We start from the raw sequence: 23,192 nt of genomic DNA on the forward strand, positions 1-23,192 counted from the left end.
TTCAGTTCCCCCTCGCACTTGAAGCTGGGGGTCAATGGTTATGTTTGGATATTTTGGAGGAGAAGAACCTTTGTGCTGAGACATCAATACGCTCCCAGTTCAGTAATTAGAATTACCCTAATCAATAGGAACCCTGGTGTTTTGGGTCAGAGGCCACAGTGTGTAGAGTGGCCGAGACCCAGGGCTTCTCTGGAGGGTCTTTCTCTGTTGATAGGTCTGGGATTCCCTACCCAGTCTAAGAAAAACGTGTAATATGACCAGGGAGTTTTCCTTAGTAAGCCTATTTTTCCTGTTCAGTATGTCACCAAAATCTACCCTTCAGTCAAAATATATGGAGAAGTTTCCCGTATATATATTATTTACTTCACTCTTATTTAAATATAATTCAAATATTCCATCAGTCCACTGAGATACAGTATGTTCAGGTCTCTCTAAGCACACATATCATTATTAGCTTTCTTACTCTAAAAGGTCTTTATTTAACATTTTACTGTTTAGTTAATATCACCCTTGCATTTTTATGATTGAATAATTAAAACAGTGTTGCTTAAGTATTAAGCTGAACATTCTCAATAAAGACACAGTAATGGTGCCTTGAGGTTTTAGTGAGTTCCGGGAGGAATCTTACTAGTAAGCTAACCAGGAGGACGATTTGAAAGTGCATTTAAAGTGTGTAGCAGGCTCTATGCCCCCTCGTCCTGCACGACCCTTCTGAGGAGGCAGAGCGCTGTCCCAGCGTGCAGGGCTGTGCGTCGGAGACGATGCAGACAGCAAAGGATTCGGTCACGTAGACGCATGGTGATAGCGTGGTAAGCTTTGATGACGTTCTTGATTTCTAGCATACTTTTGTGTATTTGTCACACGTGTTTGTTGTCTACATTGACATGAAAGAATGCCTGATGCTGAAATTTAGAACTGCGGCCTTCAACCTAGTGTGATTGGTAAGTGTGGGAGAAACGCAAGCATGAAGCCCTGTGACCATAACAATACTTGGAAAAGAAAGTCATCCAGAAAAACAAGGATGGTGTCTTGTGGGTGGCGGGATTGTGAGTCGGCTGCTCCGTGTTCCTGTTTGCTCGGGAGCGCCGAGCTCACCCCTGTTATCACAGTGTACCTGCTGGCCAGCGCCCCTTTGACTTGCAGGAGTATCTGGAGGGAGATGATACAACTATGTGGTCACCCTAGTTTAGGCAGTGGCTGAGTTTTTCCAATGGCCGTGTCTTGTTTCGGAGGAAAAAGACAATCATTTAATTAACAGGACAAAAAGAGAACTCCGCTGACACGGCCTTCATCCCGCTAGAGTTCGTTTTCCTTTGCCATACTCTTACTGCAGAACCCATTCTCTTTGCAGGTGAAGTATGTTTTCACCTTAGGAGACATCGCTCAGCTCTGTCCAGCCAGAGTGGACCAGAGGACCACCCTCCTGATTCTGTCTATCCTGGCCGCGTCTCCCAGCAGAGAGCCTCGTAAGGCCCTTGACGCGCCCCATGCCCTCTGCCCAGGGCCGGCCTCGCCCTGAGTGGTACAGTAAGCCCACCTCCCCTCCCTCCTGCAGGGCCCCAGGCACCCCCGGGCAGCAGTGTGGCCCCAGCCTCCCAGCCCCTCTCCCAGGTCCAGGGCGTGGTCATGCCCTCAGTGGTCAGAGCACACGCCGTCATCACCCTGGGTGAGTGAGGAGTCTTACTGGAGTCTCCAGTAAGCCAGTGATCTGTACCTGGCGGGTGCAGCCCTGCAGGGCCCTCACCGTCAGTACACGGGGGCTCCCGTGGTGCTTTTACACTCAGTCTGTCCATCAGATTTTTCTAAAATCTCAGAACTAAATAAGAGCAAAGTGTTCTCCAGGCCAAAAAAAAAAAGGTGCAGACACAAAACTCAGCAGCGTCCTTTTCTCTCCTGACTGAACGAGAAGTGAAGGGAAGGACACAATCGTGTTTGCCTAGCTCAGGTTTCAAGTTCCTTACGAAACTTTTTACTTATATTGATTATGTGTATAATCAAAAATAAGTATCATCAGTTACATTTTATTGGTCATTTTCCAGGTAAGTCGAAAACTGTAAAATTCATATGTTGACCTTAGCAGAAGGCATTTGTACTGCCATAGAGGAGTATCTCAGTGTGTCTGTCTCGTGTAACCTGGGGGTGGGGAGTGTATGTATTTTGAGCATCATAATATTTAGTATGGGTCTGTCTGCCTTTGGCTTCTTTGTTTGTGATTGTTGATGTGATGTTTTAACTGTAACTAAAATCCCTGGAAAGATCTAGCTGGAGAACCTGTGAGGCGGTGAATGAGAGTAGAGTTGGGGTCTGTCTCTGGGGACAGGGAAGCTGTGCTTACAGCACGACGACCTCGCGAAGGAGAGCGTCCCCGTCCTGGCGCGGGAGCTGGAGCTGGGCATAGACGGGAACGTCCTCAACAACATCGTCATCGTCCTGTGTGACCTCTGCGTCCGCTACACGGCCCTGGTGGACAAGTACGTCCCCACCATCTGCACGTGTCTGAAGGACCCGAACCCGTTCGTCCGGAAGCAGGCGCTGCTCCTGCTCACGGGCCTCCTGCAGGTGTGCGTCGGGGCAGCCTGCCGGCGGCAGCCCCTGGTGGGGGCGGGGGGGGGGGGGTCTGAGCAGCGGAGTAAGTGTGCGTCCCCCTCCTCTCTGCAGGAGGACTTTGTGAGGTGGAAGGGCTGCCTGTTCTTCCGCTTTGTCATCACAGTCGTGGACCCGAACCCAGAGGTCGCCAGGTGAGCCTCTTGCCTCGCAACAGGCAGCCGAGCGATCGGCCTCGTTTCTGGAAAGTTCTCTTTAAAATTGCTTTGGATTTGTGTCGTGTGGGGTTTAGTGAGGTTTTGGCAGTTGCTAGATAATCAGTCAACTCTTAAAGTACTGAACTGCACAACAAAGCTTTAGTTTTCATGTAAGTTTAAGAACAAAAGCACCGTGGTCCCGGTGGCCTCGGGAGAAGCCCAGCCCCGAACACACCTGCTGATGCTGCCCGTCCCAAGCAGAGGCGTGAGAGCAGGGCGAGCCACGGCCACGCCGGCTGCTGGAGCAGAAGCTGTGCCCACAGCGTGACTTACAGTCGACTTCTAGGCCAGTAGCATAAGGCTTCAGGCTTTCCTCTAAGTGCAGAAACTAAGGAGGGCGTTCTAGGAGTTAAGACAGAATTGCTCAGTGTGGAATGAGAGTGTACAGTTCACAGGGCTCCTTGGAAATGGGTATTTCCTGAGTATTAGAAGGAAAGAGAGTTGCCTTGCCACTTGTTCATTCTTGTCCTTCTGGAATTTTTTAAAGATTTCTTTTCAAGGGGTTGAGGAATGATCTCACAGAATTTGCTAACCTCAGTTGTGTTACATGAATAATGCTGTTTAAAGCAAGTCTGTAATTGGAAAATAGAGTGTTGAATGCATGGCAGGAGCGGCCACAGTTGAAAAGCGGTCTTTACAAATTCATTAACTCTGTAGCATATAATAATGGGTCCCTCTGGTTCTAAATGGTCTTCTCTGGTTGCTCAGACACTAAAGTATCCGCCTGAAATGCAGGAGACCCAGTTTGATGCCTGGGTCAGGAAGATCCCCTGGAGAAGTGAATGGCTACTCACTCCAGTATTTTTGCCTGGAGGATCCCATGGACAGAGGAGCCTGGTGGGCTACAGTCCATGGGGTCATAAAGAGTTGGACAGGACTGAGCAACTAACACTTTCACTTTTACTTGTTCTAAATATCATCACCAGTGGTTTACTCTGGGTTCCATGGAAGAATTTCTGCTTGGTCTCCTTTGCGTATGTTTCTGCAAGGAGGAGCATTTACCTGACAAGCTGGGAGAAGGCTGGCGTGCTGATCAGCATGTCTAGAGCCATGTCGGAGGCTGAGGCTCCTGCGTTTCCTTTCTCTCTGCGTAAGTGGGGAAGGTGTTGGGCCGCTGCGTGGTGCCCTCTCACCTTCTCCCGCCAGGCCAGCCCCAGGCCCCGTGTGCCGTGGGGGCCCAGGAGCAGAGAGGAGCGCAGTGCGTCGGCCCCTCCCGTGCGCATTACAGTCTCGATCGCTGTGCGGAGCACGCGGTGATGAAGTCACAAGCCAGAGGGACACTAGAGGACAGGCAGGTGTCTCTGCAGAGTGCCTCTCACCCATTTTAGCCCTGCCTTCTGAGTTGGTTTGAACCACGGCAAAATGTGGAGCATGATTTGAAGAGCTTTGAAAAGCTAATTTAAATAAACCTGTTCATCTATTTTTAGGCCAAAGGTCAGGCCTATCTGCTTCCTTTATACATGTTAATTTTTCCGTATGTGTCTGCTAGGACAGATCTTCACAAGAGACTGTAGCTGCAGAGCCCTGTGAATTTACTTTTGATCTAGGTGGATTTCTTGACGATTCCAGCATTAGCAAAATTGTATGACTGTTTTTTAAATCAATTTTTATTGGAGTATAGTTGATTGACAGTGTTGTGTTTCTGCTGTACAGCAAAGTGACTCAGTTATATTATACATGTATCCACTCTTTTTTAGATTCTTTTCCCATATAGGTCATTAAAGAGTATGAAGTGTGTTCCCTGTGCTATGCAGCAGGTCCTTGTTTTATGTATAATAGTGTGTATATGTCAATCCTAGTTCAGTTGCTCGGTTGTGTCTGACTCTTTGCGACCCCATGGACTGCAGCACGCCAGGCATCCCCGTGCATCACCAGCTCCCGGAGTTTACTCAAACTCATGTCCATTGAGTTGGTGATGCCTTCCAACCATCTCATTCTCTGTCGTCCCCTTCTCCTCCCGCCTTCAGTCTTTTCCTGATCCAGCATCAGGGTCTTTTCCAATGTCAATCCCAACCTCCCAATTTATCCCTCCCCTCCTTTCCCCCTTGGTAGCCATAAGTTTGTTTTCTCCATCTGTGGCTCTTCTTTTTGTAAATCAGTTCATTTGTAGCATTTTTTAGACTCCACCTGTGAGTGGTATCATGATGTTTGTCTTCCTTCCCCCACTGGGTATGATAATCTCCAGGTCCATCCATGTTGTTGCACATGGCATTATTCCCTTCTTCTGGCTGAGTAATATTCCATAGTATACATGCACTGCATTATCTGTATCTTATCCTCTGCTGTAATATTCCATAGTATACATGCACCGCATCATCTGTATCTGATCCTCCGCTGTAATATTCCATAGTATACATGCACCGCATCATCTGTATCTGATCCTCCGCTGTAATATTCCATAGTATATATGCACCGCATCATCTGTATCTGATCCTCCGCTGTAATATTCCATAGTATACATGCACCGCATCATCTGTATCTGATCCTCCGCTGTAATATTCCATAGTATACATGCACCGCATCATCTGTATCTGATCCTCCGCTGTAATATTCCATAGTATATATGCACCGCATCATCTGTATCTGTTCCTCTGCTGATGGGCATTTAAGTCACTTCCGTGTCCCGGCTGCTGTGCCCAGTACTACAGTGAACACTGGGGTGCGTGTGTCTTAGATTGTGGTTTCCTTGCGTGACATTTTGGATTGGTCCTAAAATATAAACCCCCAGTGTGGAGGCTGTAAGCTTGTATGTGATGTACCCTGTCTGCCCACCAGGTGAGCCCTGCAGACAGCAGTCAGGATGATGGCCAGGCAACAGGTCGGCTGTCTCAGGGGGCAGGGCAGATGCTGCAGCTCTGCAGGAAGGCAGGGCTGGAAGGGGACTGCAGTGATGGGCCGGTGATGTAGAAAAGAAAGAAAAGCAGTGATTGCTCGATTTGGGAGAAAAGTGCACCACTGAGGATCCAGGGGGTTCTGTGCGGGACAGGTGAAGGGACGAGGGAGTCAGAGAGCTGTCGGAACAGCGGGCGGCTCGCCGACCTCGGCCGGGGCTCCAGCGTTGTCGCAGAGCCTGGGTCCCTGGAGTCGATGAAGCCGGGAGGACAGGAGGCTGTTTGGAACTGAAGGTGCTCTGAGAGACTGTCACAGGCTGGCCAGGCTCCTGGAGCAAGCCCCACAGCCTGGGCAGCTGATGAGCAGCAGACACTACCCCCTCCCTGCTTGGAGGTGGGAAGTCTGAGGTGGGCGCCAGCAAAGCAGTTTCTAGGGAGCCAGACCCCCACCCTGTCTACATGGCCCCGTGTCCTCACGAGGTGGGAGGGAGGGAGGGAGGGACTCCAGGACTTTGTTTATAAGATACTCACCCCGTTCGCGAGAGCCTGGCCTTCGTGGGCCAGTCTCCTCCCAGATGTTCACCTCCTGATAGCACCCCCTTGGGGGCCTGGTTTCCAGCGCAGGAATTTGGGGAACACATACTGGTATGCATGCCCTAGCAGTGATGTTGGGGCTTGGAGTGGAGAAAATCAGGAAGCAGTTAGCAAGCAGGTGAGGGTGAAACAGATGTGTTCAGGAGTGGCCAGAGGAAAGGCTGAACCTGGTGACCCTAGGGGAGGACATGGGTTCTCCCCAGCAGCTGGCCCCCTCCCTTTCCCCCACGCCCTCCCAGCCGCCTTTTGCTTCAGATCACTTTTGTCAACACATTCTGTGTGGTTTTGATAACATCTGCCCACCTGATGGGACACAGGCATCCTGGAGTTGGGGGTTGTCTTGTTTACTGGCATCCTTCCTGTCTGAGACGGCCTGAGGCCAAGGAGACACTCAGGGGACACTGCATGAGTCAGTGAATGAAGATGATTGAGGCAGAGGGTGGGCCTCATTCCCTGGGTCCTTGAAGGACAGCCCGCTAGCTGAGAAGAGGAGGGACAGAATGGGGAGCAGTCAGCATGTTGTGGGAGCAGGACCACAGCGCACATGACAAGATACAGGTGGCAAAGCAGACCTGGGACGGGAGCTCAGGTGACAGCAGGGAGGGCTGAGAGGCAGGGCCGTGGGTCCTGCTCACGGCTGTGGTCAGCGTGGGCGGCGGTCAGCGCGGGGGCAGGGCTCCATCCCCATCATGGCGGTGGTCAGCGCGGGGCGGCAGCCAGTGTGGGGCAGGGGTCCAACCCCATCACGGCCACGGTCAGTGCAGGGCAGGGGTCGGCACAGGGTGGGGGTCCACCCCCATCATGGCTGCGGTCAGCGCGGGGAGGGGGTCCATCCCTATCTCGGCCGCGGTCAGCACGAGGTGGGGGTCTATCCCCGTCTGCTCACGGTGGTGGTCAGTGCGGGGCAAGGGTCCATCCCCATCTGCTCACGGTGGTGGTCAGCGCGGGGCGAGGGTCCATCCCGCTCACGGCCGTGGTCAGCATGGGGCAGGGGTCCATCCCCATCTGCTCACGGCCGGGGTCAGTGTGGGCCGGGGTCCATCCCCGTCCCCAGCCCGAGGGCGTCCGGGTCGGGACTCTGAGTCATCCATGTGTCCTCCACCAAGCGGATACCAGCTTCAGAGTAGCATGTGTGTAGGAAGAGATCTGAAAGAAGAGGAACATGTGTGTTTTCTGCTTGATCTAAGAAGGAAGTGACCACGCTGCTTGCCCCTTGAGCCTGTCGGGCTGACGAAACGGAGATTTGGATTCTTAGTGCTCCTTGGGATGACTGCCCTTTGCTCTGTTTTTCACGTGAGGTGGTTCTGCTGTGTGAAGTCTGCAGTGTCCCTGACTTGGTGGTGTGTTGTGTGTGGTTCCAGTTCAGGGTCCTGGGGGTGAGGAGGGCAGGAGAAGGGGCTGGCCCCAGCGGGCACCGTGGAGGACACTGGTTTCGTGTGACTTTTCAGCTGACAGATGCCACATGGCCCCTCTTGGCGAGTCGGTCAGGCTGGCGGGCTGTGTGTGTCCTCATGCGCTCAAGGCGAGTCTCTCCCTGTGGGCCTGTCCGTGCAGCTGGGCGTCCTCCCCGCTCTGGACCTGCCTTCCGCCTGTGTCCAGACCCCGCGCGTCATTTACATTCCTGTGGAGTTGACTCGTTCAGCTGGTTAAGCTGGTGATTCACCAGGGTGCTTGCCCGTGCGTCCCTGCCTGTACCTACTTTTGACCTAAAGCGAATGGACCAGCATCTGACGTTGAACGTCTGAAAGTCTTAGTCACTCAGTCATGTCCTGCTCTGTGTGACCCCGTGGACTGCAGTCCACCAGGCTCCTCTGCCCATGGGATTCTCCAGGCCAGAATACTGGAGTGGGTTGCCATGCCCTTCTCCAGGGGATCTTCCCGACCCAGGGATCTGACTCGAATTGGCAGGCCTCCTCCCCAGGGATTCCCCCGAGCAGATGGCGCTTTAGCAGTTGTGTGCTCGAGGGTGCATCCGGTGAACAGTCCGAGGTCGCCATTGGCAGCAGGTCACTGCCCTGTTGAGGTCTCTGAGTGGCCATCTCTGACTGGCTGCGTGTGAGCTCTGAGCAGACTGACCACGTCCTGAGCCTGGAGGAGAGCTGCCGGGAGGGCTGTCTCGGGTCTTGTGCATCCCACGGCCAAGAGCAGCACGTTCAGAGTTGTCCCCCGTCCTTCCCCTGGGGGATGGGCTCCTGGCAGCTGGAGATTGCAGTCAGCTCAAGGTGTGGGGAAATGTGGGTCTGGTGGGGCACTGGGTCAGAGCCTTCCCACTCCTGGGTTGGCCCGGCCTGGACACCCGCCCTGTCCCTCGGGGGGCTGTGGGTGCTGCCCTGTGGCCCTTTGCCGCCTGGGTTGAGTGGTGGCCACCTGTGGACGGTCCTGTCTGCCCACTCGTGGGTTTCATGTTGGTCCTCAGGAGAGTTCAGGCTGAGGCAGGAGGCCTCGGGTGGTCATGGCTGGCAGGTCCACCTGAAGGGGCAGCTTAGGGGGCTCCTGCATGAGAGGTGTGGCTGACTGACGGTGGGTTGTGAGCTTGCAAGCACAGCTGGGGAGCCTGGGTTCACAGGGCGGGCCCGGCCCCAGAGCTGCGTGCGCCAGAGAGCCGGTGCCCTACATCGTGGCCTCTGCGGGAGGGCTCCTGGGGGCCTGCGAGGCGTCCGCGGCGTCACCCGGCCCCGTCCCTTCTCTGCAGCACCGGGGAGGTCTGCCTGGTGCATCTGCTCCTGAAGAGGAACCCGACCATATTCTACCAGCACTTCATCGAATGCATCTTCCATTTCACCGGCTATGAGAAGCATGAAAGTTTCAATAGGTTCCCCCAGTCAGACAGGTCAGTGCCGAGGCGGGGGTGGCGCGGAGGGCCCAGGGGGCAGCATCACCATCAGGCACGGCGGCCCTCTGGCGGGTGGCCCAGGGGAGAGAGGGCCTCTAGCCTCGCCGAGGGGCTGTGCTGAGACGGTCCTGCTCTGTCCCAGAGAGAAGCGGCTCTTCTCCCTGAAGGGGGGTAAGAACAGGGAGAGAAGGATGAGGATATACAAGTTCCTCTTGGAACACTTCACGGACGAGCAGCGGTTCAATATCACTTCCAGAATCTTCGAAAACGTCCTGGGTAGGACCGGGCAGATGGGGGTAAAGCGTGTGGAGGGAACTGCTGAGTAGCTGGGGGTCCAGCCCCACTGCAGCCCAGGGGCCCCGACGTCCCGACCCCGGCATCCTCGGCCGTCGGCCCGACGTCCTGACCCCGGCGCCCTCTGCCGTCCACCTGATGTCCCAATCCCGACGTCCCGACCCCAACGCCCTCGGCCGTCAGCATGATGTCCTGACCACGACGTCCTGACCCTGACGCCTTCAGCCATCAGCCCGACACCCTTGGCCGTTGGCCTGATGTCCTGACCCTGGTGTCCTAGGCCATTGGCCCGACGTCCTGACCCCGACGCCCTCAGCCATTGGCCCGACGTCCTGACCCGGACGTCCTGACCCCGACACCCTCGGCTGTTGACCCAACATCCTGATCCCGACGCCCTCCGCCGTTGGCCCAATGTCCTGACCCTGGTGTCCTAGGCCATCGGCCCGACATCCTAACCCCGGCGCCCTCTGCCGTCTGCCTGACGTCCCAATCCTGACGTCCTGACCCCGTCGCCCTCAGCCATCCGCCCTGCCCTCAGGCCGGCAGGCCACTGCCTCCATTCATGCCCAGCACCACCCGCCCCGACTGCGGGCAGCAGTTCTCAGGGTCCGCCTCTGCTTCCTCCAGCCTGCTTCGCTGACGGCGACCTGCCCCTGGACATGGAAGCCAGCGAGCTGCTCTCGGACACGTTTGAAGTGCTCAGCTCGAAGGAGATCAGGCTGCAGGCGCTCAGGGCCAGAGCAGACAGGGACCAGCTGGGGGAGGAGGAGGAGCTGGCCCCTGCCAGAGCGGCCCTGCAGGAGTCGCAGAAGAAGCTCCTCTCGCAGGTGAGTGTGTTGCTCCCAGAGGGTTGGGTGCCCTGTCCCGGGCTCTCCCGAGGCCCCCTCCAGCCTCACCTGAACACCCACCCTGCCCGGGGCTCTTCCCTGCCTGCGCCTGTGGCCCTGGCAGCTCGCGCGCGCCTGGCCTGGTGTGTCTGTGCACGTCACGCCCACTCACGATATCTTTAGAAAGTGGGTTGGAGGCGTCCTGTCACCTTTTGGGTGAACTTTCGATGCCCATGTGTGCCCTGGCCCATGCCCCCCCACCCTGCAGCCCTCCGGCTCTGGTCTCCGAGGGGCCACGCCTCCACCTGCGGGGCCTCTCCCCACCCAGCCTTCCCTGTGCCGCCTGCCCAACCAGAGTCCCCCAGACACACACCCTGCCCTGCCCCTTCACTCCCGGGCGCTCCCACGGCCCCTCACACCTTGCCAGCCTCACGTCGTGGCACACAGCCTGGCCTGGAAGCAGCTTGACGGCTGAGTTCTTGGCCCCATTTGTGCTGCCTGGGAGGTTAGCCGGGTGTCCAGTGCAGAGAAGGTATTGGATGATGTTTGTGGAGTGAATGCGTTTAAGCCACTTTTTAAGGCTCTCCCTAACTTAGCCTTTGCTCAGACTCATCTTTATTAAATTATTTCTTTAGTCTTGGTCCTCCTGTTTCAAGAACTCTGGTAAGTCTTTAGAAGTGAGTGGATTACAAGTAAATAACATCTGCTGCTGCTGCTGCTGCTGAGTCACTTCAGTCGTGTCCGACTCTGTGTGACCCCATAGACGGCAGCCCACCAGGCTCTCCCATCCCTGGGATTCTCCAGGCAAGAACACTGGAGTGGGTTGCCATTTCCTTCTCCAGTGCATGAAAGTGAAAAGTGAAAATGAAGTCGCTTAGTCATGTCCAACTCTTAGCGGCCCCATGGACTGCAGCCTTCCAGGCTCCTCCGTCCACGGGATTCTCCAGGCAAGAGTACTGGAGTGGGGTGCCGTTGTCTTCATACATACTAGTGACTTTAAATGAGAAAAGAATGATTTTCAGGTTCTGAAGGGCAGTCTGGCGTGCGTGGGCCAGTGCAGTGCGTTGTGTCTAATTCTCAGAGATTTGCCACAGACATTTGTGCTTGGCGCTCACTCTTGGTGAAGGCCGTGTGTGACTACCCGGCAGATCTTCCCCTGTGTGCAGAGTCTCAGAGAGGGACCCACACCCTCTCCAGGCCCAGCCCTTCCCATGCCACCCCACCTGCAGGGACACGGGCGTGCTCGTGCGGCAGGGCCGAGCCCCCTCTCATCTCGTGGAGGAGCCCAGGGTGCAGCCGGGCTGTGTGACGGGCTCGTGGGAAGGCTGGGAGCTCGTTTTCAGTCCTTCATTCAGTTGACCCTTGAGCAGGCGGGGGGCGGGGGTGCCAACTCCTTCCTTCCCACACAGGTGAGGCTCTGTACTTACAGGGCTGTTCAAGGCTCTACTGTATTTCTAGTTCCTTCTTCTTGTTTAGGAATAAGACTAGTACATGTCTGCCTCCCGCTTTGCGCCATTTTGCAGTGATGGTTTCCTAGTCTCCCCAGCTGAGGTAACTTCCTCTCCAGTCCTCAGAATGACACCAAAAATAAAAAGTAAACTTGACATCATGTTCGAGATGGGCCATGCAAGAACCAGGTGAAGGGAACACGTTTGTCTTTCAGAACTTCATGCATCTGAAACAGCCTTCTTTTGCTACCACAGGTTCAAAAGAGGAATTTAATAGAAATGATTATTCCAATTATCACCTCCCTGAAGTCTGCCCTAGAAAAGAACAAGATCCCAGCTCTGCGAGAACTCATGCTCTACCTCAGGGTAAGGAGGCCTCGGGCTGTGTGGTTGCCCCCTGCCCCTCAGCCCCCACTGGTCACTCAGGACCCTACAGTCCTGACCATAGGTCCACCGTGGCTTGGAGCAGGGCCTCAGGCTGACCTTTGACTGGGAGAGAAGACAGAGGGACCACAGGTCCCCCAGAAGCTATTTCTGCCTTTCCTGGGGAGTTGGGTCTGTGTCCTTACTGACCGTTAGGTTCAGGTTTGAAGTTTCTCATCTGCGGCCACAAACAGGCCCCTGTCTTGGTTCAGTCTGCATGGGGTGAAGTGGAGGTGCTCATTGCTGACGGGAGCTCACCCCTGGCTCTGGGTCTGGGTTCCAGTCAGGGGTGCTGCTCAGAGCAGCAGCCTTTCTGCCTCCTGGCCCTGGGCTCCCCAGGGGACACGTGCAGACCGAGAGTGCACAGAAGTGAGGCCTCAGACCCTCCTATAGAGTCTGTCAGTGAGAGAAACACAGCATTTCCCCTTTCCATTCATGCTGCTGTTTTCCTCCTCAAAAAATGCTCAGATTCCTTATTTCCCAAGAAGGGCTGTGGCAGGATTACATCGAATACAGTTTTCAAATACATCTTCGTCCTACAGAAGCGAAGGTGGGAAAGGCTGAGTGTGGAGAAAATGAGGAGTTTAGGTCACTCGCACTGTCCTTGCCCCGGTGAACCTCAGAAAGGAATAAAATCTTGGGTAGCCCCCTGAAACACACGCGGACAGGGAGACCTAGCGTCTGGGCACGCTCGAGCAGGGCTGTGCGCCCGGCTTTGTGTGGACCCTGTCGGAGCAGCCCCCATGGTTCTCACCTGCACCTGGGAGCACCCTGGTTGCCCGAGGCCTGGGAGGGCTCCTCCCTAGTGGTTGGGCCAGGTGGCTCTTCCCTGCCTCCAGTAGTTGGGAAGAGTGGCTTCTTCCTCATGGCACAGAGGCTGGGTCCCCGCCTTCGACCTTAGCCCTGGTGTGCTCACAGCCTCGGTCACTTCATGAGGAGACGCACAGATGGCCCCAAGCCTCAGCTGCATCCTGAGAAGGCCGGTGTGGACGGCTCCCCGTGCCCAGTCTAGCCAGGATGCCGTGCTGCCCGCCTGCCAGCCTCCCGCTGGGATTCCTGAGACAGGTCCCACAGCCATGCAGCCGCACAGTTGTGAGCCCTGCTGGGGGCTGCTTGCAGCCACAGCTCTGGGGCCCACGACGCCTCGCAGGTGTTCAGGAGGCCTCCAGGCTCGAGGCCAGCGCAGCTGCAGGGGCACCTCCTGGAGAGCGGCACCAGGCCGCTGGTGGGTCGACGGAGCGGAAACCGTCTGCTCTGAGCATGCGTCCTGCCGTGTTCGAGTCGTGATCAGGTTGTGGGGAAGAGCCCGTGCGCCGGCTCGGGGCGCTCAGGGATGCCGCGGTCCATTCTAGGAGGTGATGCAGGATTACGGAGATGAAGTCCAGGACTTCTTCACAGTTGACAAGCAGCTGGCCGCAGAACTCGAGTACGACATGAGGCGCTACCAGGAGCAGCTGGCTGAGCAGCAGCAGCCGGTGAGGCAGGCGGCCCCGGGTACCGCGGGGCGCAGAGCGGCCGGTGGGAGGCGGCCCTGCTCCCATCTGCCCAGTGTCACCCCACACCCACCTTGGTGGCCTCCTGTCTCAGGGGGCACCGTCAGCGAGGGCCTTCCCTGTCACCCCTACCCTGCTGGAAAGTCACCGCATCCCAGTGGGGGAGGGAGGTGTGCCTCTTCCCAGACAGCGCTGACCCTGATGGGGTCCTGGCTCCTTTGGTGGCAGAGATCACAGTCTCCCCGAGCCCCTCCTTGGGGTGGCTGCTCCCCCGGAAGCCTGGACAGCCCCATGGGCTCTGTGCGAGGCAGTGCTGGGAGCCCGGGTCTGACATGGTTTCGAAGTGAGTTCCTCTGGGCCTCCGTAGTGCTGGGAGATGTGCTCTTTAGTTCTTTTCTGTGACAGGTTCTGAGTTTGGAAACAATTCCAGCTCCTGCTGGCCGAGAAAAAGACCCTGTGGCTGCTGCCGCGGACCAGCCGTTCACGCCCAGGCCCCACGCTGCACACACGGCTGCACCCCTGTCTCTGGTGCCCAAGGACAGGTGTGCGGCGCTAGCTCAGCTCGTTGCAGGGGCGGCCCCCGGCACCCGTGGGCAGGGACCAGGGAGCAGGAGGGCACGTCCGCCTCCGGGCCTCACGGTGTCTTTGCGCCAACAGGCCCATGTCGGCAAGCACCATGGACATCCTGAGTTCCGTCAAGAAGGTCGTCGAGTCGCGCCGCTGGCACGGTAACCGGACCACGGGTCCGCTGCCCTCGGACAGTCGTCCTGAGAGCCCTGGTGAGCCCCGTGTGTGCCCACTGGCGGCCCCGGAGCTCAGGAGACCTGGGCCCTCCCCTGTCTCCATCAGGCGCTTCTGTCTGTTGTCTAAACGAGCCACTGGGACGGGCCCAGGGTCGGAGGGTGTCCAGCAGCCCTGCTCAAAATGGACGGTCTGGAGGGCAGGGTGAGGCCGACATGGACGGCAGCGAGGGGCGAGAGGAGGAGGGCGTGAGTGTGAGGAGGACGGTGTGAGCGCGGCTGGCAGCGAGGGGCGAGAGGAGGGCGGGCGCGCCGCCAGCAGCGAGGGGCAGGAGGAGGGGGGGAGGAGGGCGTCCGTGCGGCTCAGTGGGGGGGGGGGGCATGCCCGCGGCCGTCCCGGGGTCTCTGCGCTCGGCGGGGAGGGGCCGGGGGCTCTCTTCGGCCTCGCCCGGGCCTTGGTGGCCATGGAGCAGGGCTCACCTGCCTGTCCCTGAAAACGTAGGTATTTTTCACTTTTCCGAAACCAATCACGTCACAGTGAACATTGGAATGTAGACTTGTATGTGTATGATCTTCAAGATTAATTCCCACGAGTATTTTTTAAACTTTTGATGGTGTAAGACCGTTGTTTCTTGTTCCCTTCACAAGAATTCCCACCTTGGCCCACGAGAGTCCACATCCTGCAGAGAACCGGGTTCATAATATATCCCATTTTCTCTGCTGAGCTGTAGGCCAAAAATTTTAATTTCATTTGTTTGAATCCTAGTGAGAAAGGCCATGGTTTCTCATGCTTATCATTTGTGTGTATCTTTCTGAATTACCTCTTTATAAAAACTTTATTTGGGACATTGAGTGTACTGTGTATCTTGCAAATGTTTTTTCTCCTTGGCATGTTTTGTTTCTGGGGCTGTTTGGGTTTTTGGAGAGGTAATGCTGTCCCCTTTCCTCCCAGTGCCCGTGCGGGTCTTGGAGCTGGAGTCCAGTGGAGCTGACCCGGAGTCCAGCGGAGCTGTTGACTTCGAAACAAAGCGAGGGATCAGCACCCCTGAGCGTAAGTAGTCTGTGGGCACAAGCAAGTCTCCTGACTCTGCAGCGGGTACCGCGTGTGCAGGGGCCCCAGCACAGTTCCCTCGTGCATGCCATGAGGCATGTGGTCACACTGAATGCCCCTGAGTGACTGTGACGGCTGCTGACCGGGCACAGCTGACCGCGGCCCCTTCCGGGTGCTGCCAGTGGCTGTGAGGGATTTTCAGCGCTAGATTTAACTGAGCAAGGGGCAGTGGGGTAGCAGGTCCCTCCTTGGTGGTGAGTCGGCTGCAGAAGCGCCGCCACCTGGCCATGCTGGGCTGTGCGAAGGGCTCCGAGCCCTGTCCTCAGTCCACACAGCAGCGGTGAGGGGCGGGAGGGGCTCCCAGGCCTGTGGCACCGCGGATGCACCAGCAGACCTGACCCCCGGCCAGGAAGGTCTCCCCAGACCTCAGTGGTCACAGCACAGGGAGCACGTGGAGCCTGGCCGTCTGGAGGGTGTGCTGAGAGCACAGCTAATTGGGACGGGGCGGGGCGTCCCAGGGCAATAGCACCCGCTCTCAGGCGTGGCCCAGGCCGAGGAGCGCACAGGGCTCTGGACACAGACGGCCCTGGGCGGGGAGGGAGCCCCACCAGCGTACGACAGCGGGGGCTCCGTGTCCTCAGCACTCAGATTGTCCTGACCGAGCACCGAGTGAGGGCTTATCCCCAGTGACCTGCTTTAAACCCAGCAACTGCCCTGAGGGCGGTGCCTGTCTCCCCTCTAGAGAAAGAGGTTCTCAGTTTAGCTCGCACTGGGATGCAAAGCCCAAGTTGGCCCAGGTGGGAGGGTGGGTGGCAGTGAGCAGGGGGCAGCCAGCAGGGCGGCATCTTCAGGGCACCCAGGAGGAGCAGCAGGAGCAGGGGTCTTGAGGGGCTCTGAGTGCGGTGGGGCCTCGGGGGGCTGGGGAGGAGCCGTGAGCAGCAGCTCTCGGAAGGCCGTCAGGGCTGGGAACCCAGGGAGGGAGGCAGGCCCTGGCCCCACCGTGCGCCTGCTCTTGCTCAGCTTCTCCCCCGAAGGCCTTTGTTACCCTTCCACTGAATATTCCCCCTTCCAGAGACCATCCCAAATGTCACTTTTGGCTCGGAAATCAGCTACATCGTGTCACCGGGCCAGTCGCTTCCCCTCCAGAGCAGGAGCAGGAGGCGTGCCCCAGGAAGCCGGCGGGGCTCAAGAGCTGCAGGCCAGGGGGACAACGTTCTGTGTCTCTCACTGCCCGACATGCCGTAAGTCCCCAGTCCCTGCCCAGAACGGTCCCATCTGAGGGTTGGGGCCCCGCGTGACGTGTGCACTCCCCCGCAGGCCCCCGCAGACTTCCCAGTGGAACGTGAGGTCTCCCTCCAGAAGCGAGGACCACAGTGCCTCCAGGAGGCCACGCCGCCAGGCCTCCAAGAAGAGGGCCAAGTGACCACCTCTCTGGGAGTTCTCACCTGGAGCCCCGGGGCCACCCGCCTGTTCAGCTCTGTGGCTGGTCAACACCTGGTTAAGAACTGTAACACACCAGGGAAATGCCTTACGTATTTAATACGGACTTAAATATCCAAAAACATCCAGCTCATTCTAATAAGCTCTGTTCTGGTCCCAGTCCAGAATGTTGTCTCTTAGAAGTCCTGCTTCTGTTAGCTGTTTTCCAGTTCCTTATAGTAAGGACACTGCTTCCTATATCTGTTATCCTGACTGTAATATTTTTTCTATTGTTATTAAATTGCAAACTTTTTAAAGCTTCTTCCAATGCACAAAGGTTAAGCATAAGTCCAACCTCTGAGTGTTTTTAGCACAGTGTTTTTATTGGTAGTCATTTAACTGACAAAGTGTTGGAGGAGAATAAAACCAAATCTCTCCTGTTAGGGAAAAGGGACCCACACTTTCTTTAAGTTTCAGGTCGTCTGCCTCCTCACAGCAGCTGTTTTAGCATAGACTGGAGTCCCTGCTTAGAGAAAATCTCTGTTTCTTACCCAGAGCGACAGGAGCGCTGCTTTACGTCCAGTCCCGAGGGCCGTCCCTGTGGTGGAGGGGCCTTAGGTTCTGGGCCCACTTAACACTGGTGGGCATGTGCTCTGTCCAAGAGTGAGCAGAGAGAAACAGGGTCGGCCCAGGGTTCATCCTGGATCTGCAGAAGCAAAAGCACAGGGTTTCTGTCCATGCTGCACGTGGAGTGCTGGTAGGTTGAGAGCGTGGAGGCTGTCCTAACCCCGGCTTCCCATGTGTGAGCAGATGTGTGTGCACACGTCTTCACAGCACACTCTGCATGTGTGCACGGCGGGGTCAGAGGGCAGCCCCCGAGGGATGCCCTCGCCCCCATCCGGCGCTTCAGACCCAGGGCATGCCTGAGACGACGCAAGAAGGAGGGAAGTGAAGAGGCCCTGCTCCCGCTTGTGTTTGTACAGTTTTCATAAATGAGGTTTAACAGACTCCGAGTGCAGGTGTGTTAGCACGAGTCTGCGGCACCGGCTCAGCTGCAGCCAAGGCCACAGCAGCGGGTGTGCCGGCCTCCAAGCTCCAGCCACGTCTACGTCGTAAAGTCTCACAAGGCTTCTTTTCTGTCTGCAGCGACCTCCCCGACCCATGTCACTGCCCTCTCTGTCAGAGCTGGGGCACGGGCCGGAGGCTCTAGGGTCCACGAAGTCCACCTCATCACGGAGCTGCCCCCAAGACAGAGGGCACCTCTGTCCCCACCGAGCGGAGCCGAGGGGGAAGGGCCGTCTCAGGCTGTGCTTTCGAGTCACACTCGGAGAAGACGCTCCCCCAGCACCACGAGGGGCTGCCCTCCGCTGCTGCCGGTCCTCGTGGCAGAGTGCCCACACGCTCAGGAGAGAGAGGTCAGCGGTGTCTCGAGTGCTGCACTAGACACCAGAGCATTCGAGGCGGCGACACTGAGCGTAACGATGCTGAGTCCTCCCTGTGCGAGCCAGGGACACAGGCGTGGGGCACCTTCTGTGAAGCCGGGCGCGAGCACAGCGGTGCGTCTGAGGCCGGGAGTGCCTGCTTGCAAGGAACAAAGGCCTCTGCAAGGTGTCCCTGACGCCCCTCGAAGCAGGCAGCATGTTGGGTGGCGAGAACTTCGTCAGTGTCAGGAAACTGCCCTGGACTCGGGCTCACGCTTTGCCCCCATCAGCTGGGCCACCGCCCGAGCCCCTCCTGCCACCTCGCGGCCTGCAGAGCAGCCTGCCGGGAGGTGAGGCAGAGCCAGCCCTGTTTCACTGCAGAGAGGGAGCGGGAGTCACTGTCTTTAAGCAGATGAAAATGCGGTTGACAGATTCGATTTCAGAACTGCCTTTGCTCCTGGACCATCTCATGAACCACATGAGAAAGTGGAAGGCATTTAGAAGCCAGAGAGCAGGCTGCTGTGTTTTCTGAGTCAGAGCCACAGAGCTTGGTATTGGGGAAGCCAGGCTGAGGGGCCACACAGAGGACCTTTCCCCTCCCAGCCCCCTTGGCACTATCCAGGCGGACCACGTGGTGTGTGAACCGCACGGGCAGGGCTGGTCCTTCCTTGCCAGCGTCGGGCATCAGGTGGACCGGGGCGGGCCAGCTGACCTGAGCGCTCAGGGGTCCGCCACTCTGGGCCTTAGAAGGCAGCCTGTGACTGCAGGGCCCAGGGGGCGGGAGGGAGCCTGACACCACCCACTCCGCGCAGCGCGCGCTCGGGAAGGGCAGCGAGGCCTGCGGACCGGATCCCTCTGGAGCATGCACATCTCTCTCCTGGGACCTGCTGGGTTTTCGGGGGACATCACCTTCCCTGCTGGTGACAGAGGTCTCCAGGCTTCCTCACCTCCTCAGCTGTCCTGACGGCATTAACTGTCCGGCTCCCCTGGGTTCTTGCCGCTGAAGCCAAGCAGCGGAGCCGAGGGAGGCCCGACAGGCCCCAGCAGTGCCCGGGGCGCACAGCTCACGCCTGACAGGCCCGGCGTTCCCCGCCCTGATCGTGGCTGACGAAGCAGCCCCGTGTGTAGGCACAGCGGATGCCCCTGTGAGGAGGGCCAGGACGGCCAGGACCCCCGACGGTGCTGCCAGTGTTGGGGTCAGCTGGAGAAGCGGAGGGCTGAGAAGATGCTGTCCCCCACCCTCCCCGGGCCTGGAGCGGCTCTGCCTGGCGGCGGTGACACCCACCAGCTGCAGCACCCACCTGCGGGCACTGCCTGCGCGGACCAGCCTCTGGGCACATCTGGCAGCTTTCTTACTGGGAAGTGGTTCCCCACAGAGATAGAACTAGGAGCCAGAGCCCCAGGGAAGAAAACCTCTGAATCTCTAGGGCTTGCCTCAGATTATTTAGTTTCAAGCGGATTAAAAGGGCAAATAGGAGGTGAGAACGTGGCCTTGCAGCCCCCAGCCGACCCTCAGGAGACCCTCAGCTGCGCTCTCATGCTTCAGGGTGGGCGCGGGGCTGCCCTGTGTGCAGATGAAAGTGCTGGAAAGCACGCAGGGGTGTAGTGACCCGCGCTGGCCAGCCTGGGAGCTGCTGCCGTCCTCCCTTCTCGGGTGCAGGGTTGACTGAGCACACCGTTCCTTAAAGGTGCACGTGAATGCTGATTTCATAATGTCAGTTCCCAAGCGCCATCTCTCGAGTCAGGAACTCCGGGGCACAGCCCAGGAATCGTCCTCCTGCCCCAGAGCACCTCCCCGGATCTGACAGCAGCTGGGGAGTGCCCAGGAGCCGACTAAACGTGGGGTGGGCCCTGCACCCGCCCCCATCCTGCCTCAGCCTCCACTGAGCCCTGACACCCAGAGGAGGAAGCACCCCAACAATGTAAATTACTGGGGTGAGCCCTAGTTTCCGCTTCCTGCAAGATGGTCAGAGTGGATAAATGAATGGAGACCTTATACAATTACGTTTCCAGGATTCTGTCAGTTACCAAAGAAATGGAGCTCATGATTCTTCATTAAAAGTTTCAGGATGAGAGAACCCGTGGTCCGTCCTTCAGAGGGTCCTCCTGCCAGACCCGGTGGACTCCAGGGGGCAGCCCGCACCGAGGGCGCTGAGGTCCAGGGCACCAGGAGGCGTTGCTGGCCTGGGGCGCGGCTCGGTGGACTCACACTCGCGTGTCCTGTTCTTGCAGTGGGCTGAGCCCGTGGCATTGGGGCAGGGCAGCAGTTCCAACCCGAGTCCTCCTCGTGGAGGGTGCTGAACCCCGGCTGGGGTTTGAGGGCGGACGGGGACCCGGCGACAGGGCTCCGGTGCCGCCCGCCTCCCCGGGCTATCCCCGAGCGCCTGTGGTTCAGTCCTGCCCACGACCCACCGGGGCCCCGAGGGCACCAGCAGCGCCTCAGCATCCCTGCGGGGCCGGCAGGCAGTCCCTGCGCCCAGACGGAGCGCCCCCCCAGACTCTCCCGTGCACAGAGTGAGGGGCCCCAACGTGAGGTCTGAGGCTCCTGCCTCACGAAGGTTGCTGTCTGCCCACTGGCACGGCGCCCGCAGCAGGGATGCCGGCACCCACCCTCTTCCCAGGGCTTTCACCAGAGGGCCAGCCTCAGTTTCCCACGAGGGTGAAAATCTGGGATGAAATGTAATATTAAAAAAGTAAGATCATGGCTAACGGTCCCATCACTTCATGGCAAATCGAAGAGGAAAAAGCAGAAGCCCTGACAGACTTTTTTTTCTTGGGCCCCAAAATCACATGGACGGTGACTGCAGACACTGAAATTAAAAGATGCTTGCTCCATGGAAGGTAAGCTATGGCAAACCTAGACAGCTTATTAAAAAGCAGAGACGTTATTTTGCCAACAAAGGTCTGTATAGTCAAAGCTATGGTTTTTTCCAGTAGTTACAGACATGAGAGTTGGACCATAAAAAGGCTGAGTGCCAAAGGATTGATTCTCTCAAATTGTGGTGTTGGAGAAGCCTCTTGAGAGTCCCTTGGACTGCACAGAGATCAAACCAGTTCATCCTAAAGGAAGTCAACATTGAATATTCACTATACTTTGAGGAGCTGACTCATTGGGAAAGACCCTGATGCTGGGAAAACTTGAAGGCAAAAAGAGAAGGGGGCGGCAGAGGAAAGACAGCATCACCAACAGAGTGGACGTGAATCTGAGCAAACTCCAGGGAAGATTGTGTAGGACAGAGGAGCCTGGCATGCTGTAGTCCGTGGGGTCGCAAAGAGACACAGTGACTGAAGAACAGACTTTCATAAAAAATGAAAACCTTTTGTGCTTCAAAGGACACAGGCAAGTGAGAAGACAGTTCATTGACTGGAAGAAAGTCATACATCTCTGACAAAGGTCTAGGATACAAAATGTATGAAAACTTGCAATTCAGTGAATTGACAAATAAAATGGACAAAGAATTTGAATAGACATTTCCCTGAAAAGATACACCATTAGCCGATTGAGTCGAGGAGGAGAAGGGGACGACAGAGGATGAGATGGTTGGATGGCATCACCAACTCAATGGACATGGGTTTGGGTGGACTCCAGGAGTTGGTGATGGACAGGGAGGCCTGGCATGCTGCATTTCATGGGGCTGCAAAGAGTCGGACACGACTGAGCGACTGAACTGAACTGAACATGAAAAGATGCTCAACGACATTAGTTGTCAGAGAAATGCAAATCAAAACCACAGTGAGAATCCATACCACATCCCTGAGGGAAGACTGGAATGAAAACGATGGATAATCACGCGTGTTAGTGAGGATTCGGGGAAGCGCGCGGCCAAGGAAAAGTAAAATCACACAGCCACCTCGGGAAACACTGGTGGTTTCTTAAAAAGCTAACCTGTGACATCATCAGTTCAGTTGACATACTCCTTTCCCGGTTTGGAACCCATCTTTTGTTCCAAGTCCGGTTCTGAGTCTTTCTTCTTAACCTGTGTGCAGATTTCTCAGGAGGCAGGTCAGGTGGTCTGGTTTTCCTATCTCTTTTAAGATTTTCCACAGTTTCTTGTGATCCACACACTCAAAGGCTTTACTGTAGTCACTGAGGCAGAAGTAGCTATTTTTATGGAACTCTTGCTTTTCTGATGATCCAGTGGATGTTGGCAATTTGCTCTCTGGTTCCTCTGCCTTTTCTAAATAGAGATTGAACATCTGGGAGTTCTCAGTCCATATACTATTGGAGCCTAGGAGCTAATTGTCTACCTGGAGTTTTATACTCCATGATAAACTGAACAGCAGTTAATGATTGTACTGGGTCTGAATGTTTTATGACCCTCCAGACCAGGGAGGCATTCTTCTGAATGCCTGGAAACTGGAACAAACACAGCTTTAGGCTAGTGGAGCCAAAAACATTTATGTGAGAGAATTACAATGGAAACTAGAAAAAAGAACCAAGGCTCTGACTTCTACACTAACTGCCTAACAGTCTTTCCCTCACCAGGGCAGTATAGGGGTAAGCGAGACCCTCACAGTGCTTTGTCTGCCTCGGGGGAGTTGGCCCTAATGGCCCCCGGAGCGGGGAGAAGGAAGACAGAGCTGGAAAGCTGGTGCAAAGGGCTGGGATGCCTGTAGCCTCTACTGGACCGAGGTGCAGAGTCCGCTCAGCCCAGCTTTTGTTCCTGATTGCAGACTATGAGACTGCTCAGATCTTGTCTTTCTTAAGACACATGCCGTGTTAATCACCTCCTCCTAAGTGTCAGGGCCGACACTGACATGGCCCAGATCTTCTGTGTTTACCCAGGCCCTTCCCTTCTGGGCTGGAACAGTCAGCAGGCAGCGCTCACGCCTGGCGTCGACCCAGTGTTCCAAGGTCCATGCTTCCCTGACCCCAATCATACTCCCTTCCGGGTCTGGCCTTGGGGTTTGTAACAAGGAGATTTTTTCTTAATACATGCTGTTTTTCCAGGTGCTATTCGTGTGGGATTTCTCACGGCTATGAAAGTCCATTATTAGGAATTCCCACTGCAGGCTA

General features: G+C 56.5%; 1 protein-coding gene across 2 annotated transcripts in view; it reads left to right on the forward strand.

Moving 5' to 3' along the window:
• The window catches only part of NCAPD3 (non-SMC condensin II complex subunit D3), a 59,623-nt gene extending 42,547 nt beyond the window's left edge, over positions 1–17,076 (forward strand). For both annotated transcript variants that reach the window (XM_006068484.4, XM_006068485.4), the window contains exons 21-34: positions 1,352–1,466; positions 1,556–1,666; positions 2,321–2,559; positions 2,659–2,738; positions 8,919–9,056; positions 9,202–9,335; positions 9,981–10,180; positions 11,884–11,994; positions 13,404–13,526; positions 13,950–14,086; positions 14,202–14,323; positions 15,237–15,335; positions 16,408–16,576; positions 16,653–17,076. In XM_006068484.4, the coding sequence (XP_006068546.2) occupies positions 1,352–1,466; positions 1,556–1,666; positions 2,321–2,559; positions 2,659–2,738; positions 8,919–9,056; positions 9,202–9,335; positions 9,981–10,180; positions 11,884–11,994; positions 13,404–13,526; positions 13,950–14,086; positions 14,202–14,323; positions 15,237–15,335; positions 16,408–16,576; positions 16,653–16,758 (1,884 nt within the window). In that variant the 3' untranslated portion in view covers positions 16,759–17,076. The remainder of the gene's footprint in view (positions 1–1,351; positions 1,467–1,555; positions 1,667–2,320; positions 2,560–2,658; positions 2,739–8,918; positions 9,057–9,201; positions 9,336–9,980; positions 10,181–11,883; positions 11,995–13,403; positions 13,527–13,949; positions 14,087–14,201; positions 14,324–15,236; positions 15,336–16,407; positions 16,577–16,652) is intronic.
• The last annotated feature ends 6,116 nt before the right edge of the window (positions 17,077–23,192 follow it).

This window comes from Bubalus bubalis, chromosome 16 (assembly GCF_019923935.1).
Source record: "Bubalus bubalis isolate 160015118507 breed Murrah chromosome 16, NDDB_SH_1, whole genome shotgun sequence".
Taxonomy (NCBI): Eukaryota; Metazoa; Chordata; class Mammalia; order Artiodactyla; family Bovidae; genus Bubalus; species Bubalus bubalis.